Source organism: Puma concolor, chromosome A1, assembly GCF_028749965.1.
Source record: "Puma concolor isolate L17-30 chromosome A1, mPumCon1.1.hap2, whole genome shotgun sequence".
NCBI lineage: Eukaryota > Metazoa > Chordata > Mammalia > Carnivora > Felidae > Puma > Puma concolor.
The window spans coordinates 28,787,717-28,799,912 of NC_141667.1; the positions used below are offsets into that span (position 1 = coordinate 28,787,717).

At 38.8% G+C, this 12,196-nt stretch overlaps 1 protein-coding gene across 1 annotated transcript in view; it reads left to right on the plus strand.

The window, feature by feature from the left end:
- The window catches only part of SPEF2 (sperm flagellar and cilia associated 2), a 150,302-nt gene that overhangs the window by 39,998 nt on the left and 98,108 nt on the right, over positions 1 to 12,196 (plus strand). Inside the window, exons 9-10 of the mRNA XM_025923764.2 lie at positions 5,653 to 5,840; positions 9,099 to 9,267. Coding sequence (XP_025779549.2) covers positions 5,653 to 5,840; positions 9,099 to 9,267 — 357 coding nt within the window. The remainder of the gene's footprint in view (positions 1 to 5,652; positions 5,841 to 9,098; positions 9,268 to 12,196) is intronic.

A 12,196-nucleotide genomic window follows, 5' to 3' on the forward strand; every position in this document is an offset into this window, starting at 1 on the left:
GTCAGTGAGGGCACTTATAAGCTGCCTCCTTTTAATAAGACACCATAAGTCTTTAATAAATGATTCCTTTCTTTCTGAAAAAGCAAGATTATATCAAGTCCATATTGTATTATTCCTTCCTCCAAAACAAACCATTTATCCAGGGTACTCTGGTTGATTGTATTTGAGAATAGTACACAGATACCAAGATCCAGATGATAGGTGTGCTCTTGGTTACTATGGTATTGTGTCTAGGTCCTTTTATAGCTCTGGAAATCAAAATATCTAATCTTTCAATTATTTAATACATTAGTATTTTTCCTTATCTTTATGTATATATAATGGCTCTAATAATCAAAATCAATCTGTTCTATCAATGGATTGTATAGATTAATTCTTGCCTATTTTCTATTGGAGATATTCCAAATTTATTCAATCTGTTGGTCTAGATTTGACTGGAGAAATTCAAAATTCATGTCAGTGGCATTTTCGATAGCCTGTCTTTACTGCCATAAAATATTCACAAAACTAGGCTGAACAGAAGAGAAAACCTTACAAAAAATAGGAAGGGAATGCTTTATTTATCAGCCTCATGGTTTCCACGATGATATTCCACAAAAATGAAATACAGCTTTTGCCAAAATTATGCGACTTTTAGAAATATTGTTTGGAGAGTCAGGGAAATGGTGCTTTTGCCTTTGTAGAACAGACATAGCTGAAATGTTAGGTGTAGGGGTGAAGAACCATATACCTCCATGAATTTGAGCCGCAGGGACACTGATCTCGAGTGTCCTCTTAAAGAGCTGAATTATCTGGATAACGGTTTCATCCCTCTTTTTTTTTTTTTTATAAGAGTAAACTTGAATGGATTGAATGGCATTTGCTTGCATTAGAAATAGCGTTTCACTAATCTTCCTAAGTGCCTATTGAAAAATATGTTTGCTTCAAGCCCAGATAATTAAGTGCAGAATAGTAAAGCCTTTATAGTAGGACTGATCCCACTGTGATGAGAAGGATTCCCTCCTTGTTTCTTTCACTGGCCTTGAACTAACTTCAGAGGATTGGAATGCTCAGGCCTGCTAGAGCCTCAGAGACCAGAACTGTGAGGTTCTGAGGCATCTGAAAAAAATTATATCCCTTCCTCTCACAATGATTACCTTTCCCTAAAGCTGAGGGTCTGCTTCTCTGGCACTCCTGTCTGTGAGACGGCTTGACTTCACAGGTTACCTCCACAAACATTGAATCTATCACCTCCTACATCAACAGTGGCTGGTGTAGAAGTAGGAGCCAAAGAAATAAATGTTGAATTGAGTTTGCCAAAGGAACAGACCTTTTCTTTCCAGCATCATGCACTAAATAAACAAAATCCATTTTGTTACCCACAGCAAATCATTCAACTTTTGTGAAGAAGAGAGTTTTTAAAATCGTTTTTATAACTTGTTTCTGTTTTTGTAGTTTTTGTTATTGTTTGTGGTGGAAGAAGGGGGAAAATTCTCCAAGTACTTTTAAATGTATTAAAGATTTTAAGTGTGCTAATAATATGGACTGTTAATGATATAATGTTAATTATTGTTTTGCTCTCACGTGGTCCCTTTCTGCTGAGGTCCGTTGTAGAAATGCTGTCCTGCTTTTCTTCCTACTTCATTGGCTTCCCCTTCTTTGCGAGCTCATTCTCCTCAAATACCAAAATGTTAACATCGGGATTCCTTAAAGCTTAGTCCCAGGCCTCTTGTTTTTCTCCTCTATGTTATTTCCTCAGAGGACCTCCTAATCCACAACCATGGGGGTGTAATCACTCCAGTAGACAGATGACTCCTGCATTTATATCTCTGCCTTCTGCGGTAAAGACCCATGTGTTCAACTGCTTTCCTGACATCTCTACTCAGATGTCTCAGAGACACGTCAAATTCAACATGTTAAAGCCAAATTTATGACCCTTGTTACTAAACTGGCCTTTTTCAAGTTTCTATATCCCAATAAATGACGACACCCTTTATTCAGTTACACAAGTGTAAAATCTCAGGGTCCACTTGAACCCTGCCTCACCCTCTGTTCCATATCCAGAACATCACTAAGTCCTGTCGATTTCATGTACTATCTCTTTAATTTGCCCATTTTTCTCCATGTCTACACCATACCCCAGTCTCTACTACTACCACTGCAATGGCCTCCTTCATCCATTTTGAGAGGCTATGAGTTAGCAACTGCAATTGGGGTGTGCAAGAACCTACCATTTTTTATATTCTTTAAATCAACCTGAGCTCAAACTCCAGCAGCCCATCTCTGCCCACAGAGACGAACAGTGCCCCAGGTCACAGGCCATGTCATCAGGGAAGCTGTGCAGTCATCAGGCCCAGGTCCAGCTTGTTGCCTCTGAGGTCTCAGCTACCAGCCCACACATGAGGCACATGTCTTCACGGAGGCGATTCCAGTCTCTGTTGGTCCCTCATGTGTTCCCCCTGAGGCCCTGCTGCTCCCCAGGAAGTGCCAGGGAGCACTTTCTCTTCCTCTTTCTCTTTGCTCTCAAAAGCTTCCCTTCTCTGCTCTCTCTTTGAGTGACCTAGATTAATTCACCTTTGAAGATGGCCTTTTTTTTAAAATTTTTTTTTTCAACGTTTATTTATTTTTGGGACAGAGAGAGACAGAGCATGAACGGGGGAGGGGCAGAGAGAGAGGGAGACACAGAATCGGAAACAGGCTCCAGGCTCTGAGCCATCAGCCCAGAGCCCGACACGGGGCTCGAACTCACGGACCGCGAGATCGTGACCTGGCTGAAGTCGGACGCTTAACCGACTGCGCCACCCAGGCGCCCCTGAAGATGGCCTTTTAAAGTGAAGAGGGGTTTCCTGCAGCTTCTGCTTTTTTGTCTTGCAGAAATTCCCTAAAGCAGGAGTTAAAAAGACATCTGCCTGCCTGTTAAAAATGAAGGGGAAGCTAGAGATAACTTCTACAAATGACCTGCCCTACTTCCATCTCCTCCAGATCATTCTCCATTCTGCTGCCAGAGGAATCTTCTTGCCTCTCGGATTTGACCACTGCCCTCACACTCAAAAACCCACCCACAGCTTCCCTTTGACTAGATCCCTGCTCATACTGTGTTCCCCTCTGTCTCCCAGGCTCTGGCCACACTGGTCTGCTCTCAGATCCTCAACAAGTCATTTCTTCTGCCTTTCTCCTTCTTCCCAAATGCCTTTCCCCAGCGAATCCCCATCTTTCAGAGCTCTGTGCACCTGCCACTTCTTGTCTAGTTCAGGCCCCCTGTTATGCACCGTACCCCATAGTCCTTCCCTGGTGACACTTATACTGTGCAAGAATACAGTCATTGTGTGGCTTTTTCACTGTCCCCTCACCCCCCACTGGATGTAAGCTCCTGAGGAAGGGAGCATGTTTGCTTCTGCTCACTACTGTTTCCCCAGGGCTTAGGCCAATGTCCAGTACATTTAAAGAAAGCATAGAGGGTGCTGGTGCAGAAAGGGAGAGAGAGAGCATGAGTGAGGGAGGGAGAGATAGAGAGAGAGAGAGAGAGAGAGAGAGAGAACTTCATGTTTTCCATCATCAGTTTTTGTCTGGTTTGGTTTTGATTTTAGATTAAATCTGTTTGTCTCTTCTTTAAGGTAATTGGGCATCTATTCTATATTAAGAATTTTTGATTTCAGATTTCTGCTCCACCTGCTATTACTAGCAGTACTTAATTATAATAATATTTAACCTTTTATGAGTATTTACCGTGAGTCAAGCATTGAACTATGTTCATTACATGCACATAGAATTCTCGCAACAGCCTTTTGAAGTGGACGCTCTCCTTATCTACGTTTTACGCAGAAGGAAAATGAGACTTAGAAACCTCACGGTCGCACAGCCTGTCAGTGGTGTAGACAGGAGCACAGCTGGCTCTGTCAGACTCGAGAGTCTGGGTTCGTAACCGCTGAGATTTACTACCTCCCACAGACTTCCTTTTTCCTTTCCCTTCTTTCTTTTTTTTTTTTTTTTTTTTTAGGGCTTCAACCCACTTTGCTGGGACAGGAAATTGTGGTGGGTTTAGCACAGGGAGGCGAGGTGGGGTAAAGGTAGAAGACTGATAGCTAAAAAGAAGGAAGGGTTGGAAGGAAGGGTTGGAGGGAGACAGCTCGGAGGTGAAGGCTGCTCTCTTCCTGCTGGGCACATTCTGCCCTTCTCTTCAAGGCTCCAGGCCTGTCACTCCGTAAACATTTCCACAGGCCTTATGGGCACTCTGCAGTAAAGCGGCCTCCCAAGCTCATTTTACTGTCACTGCTCTGTAAATTCTCATCTAGTTACGGCTTTTCTTTTGAATTCCTCTTTCCTCTGACCCCTTTGCAGGTCATGAAGCCTGCCCTAAAGCTTTGTACTTGCATTATATGCTTGCCCCAGAAAAACGGGGCCTGCACAACGATACAGCAGGGACAAATTCTGGTGTGATTCCCGAACCTGCCAAACGTACAGAACTGACCTCAGAGGTCACCCAGTCCAACCCCTTTCCCCATAAAAACAAACAAAATAAAACAACGACAAAAGCAAAGGAAACTTCCATTTGGTTCAGTGGACGAAAGCAATGCATTGTCAGGCATTTGAGTCATGTGTGAGTAGTATCATAGGAAATATTTTCCCTGACAGGATGGTTTGGTGAGTTTTTCTGTGCATGCCTAGTCTTATTAATACCCCCACTTATAGGACATGGAGGCTGAGGGGGGGCTCTGAGTGGGAGCCTAGGACTTGCCTTCTGTACACAAGCTGGAGCTTGACTTTGATGGCAGCTCCTCCGAGGCCCAAGTTCACCTTCATTTTACACTCAGCGGGTTAAGTTACAGGAGGCAAGTATTGTTTCTGGAGCATGTTAGCACAGGATAGAATTTCTCAAGGAGCTGGTTTAGCTATTTGAAAGCAACATTTAGTCATGCTGAGTTTGACCTTTGTACTTGATGTGAAGAAAGTGTTTCTCTGAACAATATAATAGTGCAAACTAAGCAGAGGGTCATGATAAACTCTAAGTATTTCATTACTTTCTGCAGAAATAAATGTTCTCTGAGTGAATTTTACTGATTTATAAAGGCTGTAACAGCAGAAGGGTTTTTTGGTTGTCTAAACGCATTTAACATTTGTTGGCGCGTGTGTGATAGGCTCAAGCCAGTAATATCAGGGAATTTCCAAAACATTTTCTAAGTATAAATCAGTGTCCTAGAACTCTCTCACTCCAAGACAGAGGGCATTGGCTGAATGGAGCAGATGTGCCCAGTTAAGGCTCCTAAGATGGGTTCGAAGGGGCTACGATGCTAAGGTGGCATAGGCTTGCCCGTTTCTCTGTGATCCCTGGCTCTGACGATTTGCAAGCCATGAACTCAAGGCTTCTTTTTACACACTTAAGATCCAATTTATTGTTAATCTATGTTGGGCTTTCCACAGTTGGACCACTTTTCTCTGTAATATGTTTTGCTGATAAGCTAAGCTAAAAGTGGAATATTTCCAATATTGTCATTGCCAGCATACTCAGTACTTAATAAGGAAAAAAAGTTCTCCTTCATGATTAAGTTCTTCTTGATGTAAAAGGAGGTTTCATTCTATTTAGAGATTTTTTTTTTGCCCATTGAAATTATAACATTATTTTTGTTTGAATCATCGCATAATTACATTGACTCAAACATGTCTCTGTCTTCTTAGGCTTTGGCAAAACAAGCCAAGATTGATTTTGAGGAGCAAGCCCTCAGAGAGAAGGAAATTCATGAACACATTGCTGTGGAAAGAGCTCAAGCTCGTTACAAAAAGCATTATACAATATGTGCAGAAATTTTGGATCAAATACTTGATTTGTCCACTAAAGTGGCAGACTACCGAATGTTGACAGATAAGTAAGCGTTACTTTTTACAATCATTACAGTACGGACATCACAGAAAATGGTGATTGTGTATGTAGACACCCAGTTGATAAGAAAAGACAATTTTATTCGTGAAAAAGGTACTAAGAAGTGGGGTCCAGGATACCTGGATTACTGACTCAATTCACCCACTCAATAGCCTTATTTAAGGTGCATTTATATGTCTTTTAACATTTAAACTTTGTGTCTAAATTTACAGTAATTTACAAAGAACTATAATAATTTATTTGACACACTTGGAACTTTCTGAAATACTGGAATTATTTAAAAATTACTAGTCATTAAATCTATTTATTTTCATTGTACCTTGTTTCTAAAAGGAATTAATGTATTTATAAGGAAATATTCAATAATACAAAACATATTAAAAATATGCCAAATAAGAACAAAGGAAAATCCAAATTAAAGTAGAAAGTTAAGAACAAAAGATAAATTAGAACACAATTATATTGGCAGCAGATTTGCCAGTGGCTGCAACTGAGCTGCAAATTTTATCTGAGCTTCCTGGTAGCCAAAGGAAAAAGGGAAATACAATCTGCCATGTGTTTTCCATTTTCCATTCTAGTTCATTATAAAATACAAAACTTTCCTTGGCACTAAATTTAGAACAATAGCTCTCTCACGTGGCACACTCATCTAAGGTACACTGAATAGTGTAGTATATCTAGTGGAGAATGTTCTCAGCAAGATCTTTTAAACAAATGTATCATCTGGCCTCATAGACCTATTTCTTATGATATTCTTTGCTGAAAGTTACAGGAGAATGATATCACAGTGTATCTCAGTGAAAGTAATTCCGCAAGGACAAGGATAAGGCAACCCAGTTAAATATGTACACCTCTCAAATTACCCAAACTAAGATCTTCTTGAGAACCCACTGTTTTCTATAGTGGCTGCACCAGTTTGCATTCCCACCAACAGTGCACAAGAGGGTTCCCTCTTCTCCACATCCTCGTTTTTTATTTATCTTTTTGATCCCAGCCATTCCGACAAGTGTGAGGTGATATTACATTGTGGTTTTGATTTGCATTTCCCTGATGATTGCATTTCCTTGATTTGCATTTCCCTGATGATTGAGCATCTGTTCATGTACTTGTTCACCATCTGTATGTCTGCTTTGGGAAAATGTCCATTCAGATCCTGTGCCCATTTTTTAATTGGATTGTTCACTTTTTTGCTATTGAGTTGTAGGAGTTCTTTATATATTTTGGATATTAACCCTTATCAGATATGTGATTTGCAAATATTTTCTCCCATTCAATAGGTTGCCTTTTCATTTTGTTGATTGTTTCTTTTGCCTTGCAGAATCTTTTAAGTTGGATGTAGTCCCAACTGTTTATTTTTGCTTTTGTTGCCTTTGCTTTTGGTATCAAATCTGAGACCAACGTCAAAGGGCTTACTGCCTATGTTTTCTTTTAGAAGTCTTTAATCTATTTTGAGTTAGTTTTTTTGTGTATGGTGTAAGATATGTGCCTTTTAGTTCCAACTGAAAACAGCAATTACGCATACATATTAATATTTTATTATCTACACTACTATCAGTCAAGATAAACTCATGTTACTTCATTAAACAAGATGTCATCAGTATATATATTTTTCTAAAGCACAGGTATATTTTTGGTATCAGCCTACTCAAAAGAACTAACTTTTTAGACTATTCCTTAAAATTATTGATATTCAGATAATAGGATATTAATTCAGTAACTGTAAGGTTAACTTTTGGACAGTATATAAGTTGTTAATTACTTACTTTACCATAGAAGTAAATAATGCCATTTCAATAATTCTGATGTTACAGTATTTCTATACCTGAGCTTATTAATTTCTAAACTTCCATATTTTGACAAAGTAACCCTTAGCGACTGTAAATGTTTTATTAATGGAAAACATAATGTGATTATATTTGAAGTTGTACATTTAATTAAAGTACAACATTTTATTGTGGCAAAACATACATAAAACTGACTCTTTTAATCATTTTAGATGTACACTTCAGTGACATAAGTGCATTCACACTGCTGTGCAACCATCATGACCATCCATCTCCAGAACTTTTCTATCATTCCAAACTGAAGCACTGTACCCATTAAATAACTCTCCAGCCCCTGGTAACCTCTGTGCTACGTTTGGTCTCAGTGCATTTGTCTAAATTGGGTATCTTATAGAAGTGAAACCATACATTATTTGTTATTTTAGTGTCTGGCTTATTTCATTTAACATAATGTCCTCAAGTTTCATCCATGTAGTATGTATCAGAATGAAATTAATGAAATACTAACTTTTTTGTTGTAATTTCAAACTCCAGTCCAACCAGTTTTAGAGAAATGCATCTGAATGTTAGACCCTTTCCTTTCTTTGCATTTTGTTCTTCTTGAAACTGTTTTCCCATTTCCCTGATTACATCTTAGTCATTCATCATATTTAAATAGAAATAGTTACTGAAGGGGCGCCGGGGTGGCGCAGTCGGTTAAGCATCCGACTTCAGCCAGGTCACGATCTCGCGGTCCGTGAGTTCGAGCCCCGCGTCAGGCTCTGGGCTGATGGCTCGGAGCCTGGAGCCTGCTTCAGATCCTGTGTCTCCCTCTCTCTCTGCCCCTCCCCCATTCATGCTCTGTCTCTCTCTGTCCCAAAAATAAATAAAAACGTGGAAAAAAAAATTAAAAAAAAAAAAAAAAAAGAAATAGTTACTGAAAAATAATTTTAAAGGTTATCAAATATGTAACAATAATAAAAACCACCATGCATTCGATCTTTCTATTATAAATTACTTGCAAATATGTAAACCGACTGACATCTTAAAGGGGCTTTGGAAAATACTCAGTCTGCTCATTTTTGCACAGGAGGACACTTATATTAGAGCATTTAAATGATTTTCTAAGGTTGCACAGCCATTTAAAATCACAGCTAGGAAGTAAAGAACCTAAGTTTTGTGACAGTGCTCACCATTTTAAGATATAGTGTTCTGTTAGTGCACAGTCAATATGAGTTGGAAGGACCAGTGGCTTTAAGTAATGTTCATTCATTCAAACTTGCTGAGTTCCAGATGTCTTTCTACTAGCCATTAGCCATATCCGATAATAGTAAATGGAATCCCTAGCCTCAAATAGCAGATCCTGGGGAATGAATACGATAATAGAGAGACTAAGCTTTAAGGTGTATATTTGACTATTGATTGACTATATATTGACCATTGATTCATCTCTACCTTTTTAAAAATCTTTTCTGCTATAGTTTGATTCCATATAAGGTGATGCATGATTGGAAGGAACTGTTTTTTAATGGAAAGCCCATATATCAGCAAGCCTCTATTAAGCATCTACCAGCTAAGCCCTCTGCAGAACAACTTACAGAACTGGAGAAAAGTGACTTGCTAGATAGCAATGATTACGAAGAATATAAGGTACTTACTCATATGGAATAATTAGAGAGAACACAACATAATACACGATGTTTCTTTAACATTGATTCTGTGATATTATGTCATTTCATCTCTGTTAATAAAAATGGGCATTTTATGTTTGCATTTTCCCTTGGTTTAATTTGTGTTTATGTACTAAGTTTTAAATCTCTGACCTATTCATCATCTATCATCTGTTACTCCCGGTAATAGTACAAGACTGGTCTGGAAAATAATAACACATAATATATTGTCAGGGCTGATAGATTTCAGAATTTTTTAAATATTTTAATTTATTCATTAGCATTTTCTTTGTATGAACTGTTTACCTTTGCTACAAAAACCCTGGCATAAAGGTATTTCTTTAGTAATTTATTTAAACAGTATGTGGTTTTTAGAGGTATATGGAAGAGGAGATAGTCTGAGTTTCATGAACAGCATAGATTCAAACAAAATTTTATTCAAAGATTTAAAAAAGTATTGAGTGCCAATTTTGCTTCTTAGAAGAGCTGCCGAAAAGCCTTTGGTGTCAGACAGACCAAGGTGAGACCTCGGGCAGCCTGTCCCTTTGGTGGTGAGAGACTCAGTTTCCCAATTTATGAAATGGGGATAATAATATACCTACTTTATTTAGTTGTTGTGAAACTTATTTAAGATAATATGTATTAAATACTTAGTCAAGTGCACTGCACATTGGATGCAAACAATGCATATTAATTTCTTTCCCTATCACCCTGCTCTCTCCACTGCATTTCATCTCACCTTTAAGGGTAAAGATGTAGAATTGATAGCTATCAGATGGAAGTTCTGGGTAGATTGGCATCAATGGAATGAGAAATAAGCCCATTATCATGTTATTGAATAAGTTTTAGAATGGTAGTAAGTGCGACTTACTCGTTAAGAAACGAGAAAGAAGAATAATTTGACCTGATCATTTGCTGATATTTAGCAAATACTCAATAAATGTTTGTTGAAAGGATGAATGAATAAAATGAATGAATGACAATGAAAAGAGCAAAGTGTAAAATAGCACTAATATGTAAAAGAAGAAATATCGAAACAAGATAAATTTATGATAAAATGATAAGGAAAGAGGTTAGGAGAAATTAAATGTACATCATATTTTAATTGGGTGAATCTATATTTGTATCACTAAAACAGTTTTTATTTAAAAATTGACTGAACCTTATAGGATACCCATGCATATTTATTTTGTACGGTTGTAGAATATAGTAGATTTAGTGTGTCAACCTAAAGTATAATGCTACACGATAAGTGCTTTGACACTATTAAAATATGTGAAGGTATTTTTTCTGTTGTAAAGTAAAAGTCATTTTTTTGACAATTTTGCTGACTTATAGAACATTTGTTTTCTGAGTTGTTTCTTAAACAGCTTTATCTACTCTATTCTTACTGCTTTCATAAATCAGGAGACCTGGTAGTCTGCAGCTTAGCAAAGATTTGCCTTTCTGACTTTTTTCTTGTTTGGGAAATCATTACCACAGGAACATGCTTGTCTTACCCACATCCTGAAGCAGCTAGCATGTTTCTTTTGCAGGAAATTGTACACTTGTGTTAGGAGTATGTGAACATCTAGCAATGCAGTTTATTTTGTTTGTGGCCTTTGCTGTTTTCCTAGAAATGACAATTATCCTTGGAGTTCTGATATATATTTATGTGCTCTGTTCCTTTTCACTACGTGATGGAAATTAGATCATACAAAGGTACTAGGATATACTGGAAACTAGCCTATTATCATTCCCCATTATTAGAGCTTTTGTCTCTTCAGAAACTTGTGAAATGTTCCTCCATACAAGTGAAAAATAGATTCTTCAACTTGGAAACTGCATTATCCGGCTTAAATAGCCTTTCACAAGAGACAGAGGGACAGCAACTGGCAGCTTATCTAAAGGAAACTGTTGTCACACTCATCATCACTAAATTTACTCAGGACTTTTAAGCCTTCAAGTAAATACATAACTTAGAAATTAACTTTCAGGGGCGCCTGGGTGGCGCAGTCGGTTAAGCGTCCGACTTCAGCCAGGTCACGATCTCGCGGTCCGTGAGTTCGAGCCCCACGTCAGGCTCTGGGCTGATGGCTCAGAGCCTGGAGCCTGTTTCAGATTCTGTGTCTCCCTCTCTCTCTGCCCCTCCCCCGTTCATGCTCTGTCTCTCTCTGTCCCAAAAATAAATAAACGTTGAGAAATTAACTTTCAAAAAGGTTACATTCTTACCATACTCTGTTGATACACAGACCCGGCATCCTGAAACAACTGATACATCCAGGCTTCCAGCCCACGCTTAAGCCCTAATGCTTAAAACTGTTAAATACTACACCTAGAAATAGGCATAAAAACAAATTTTTCCTCATGAACACATCATATAGAGATACAAAAAATTCGATCCTTACTGCTTAACGTTATTTCTTAAGTCATCCCACTCTATTAGTAGAGCAGGTATACGTGAGAGAGGGCTAGTCCAGGAATGGTGTGGCCAGGGATATCATTTATCTCTCTGAAGAAGGAAGCAGGAACAGTGTCAGGGAGCAGCCAGGACATCCACTGTTGCAGGATAACCATGACCTATTCAGTAGGGAGTGGGGAGGAGCCCTGAAAACCCAGTGGACCATGGGCAGCAGGCTAAGCTCGGACCCAAGTGCCCTAGACCAAGAGCTGCTCCAGCACAGCCCCCACCCAGCAGCTAGTGGTTCTCAATTATGCAGTGGTCTCCTCCTGGTAAAGCCCAGCCTTCCCCCAATACAGGTCCTTTTTGTGATTCTTACTGGCAAATTACTCAGAATCCCACAGCGTTTGATTTTTACATAAGCTGTTTATTAGCAGATACCTACTGAATGAATTTAGGAGTGATTGAAAATTGGCATTCATAAACTAGAGTTTGGCCATGGTTTCCTGAAGACAGATTTTTCCAAGTC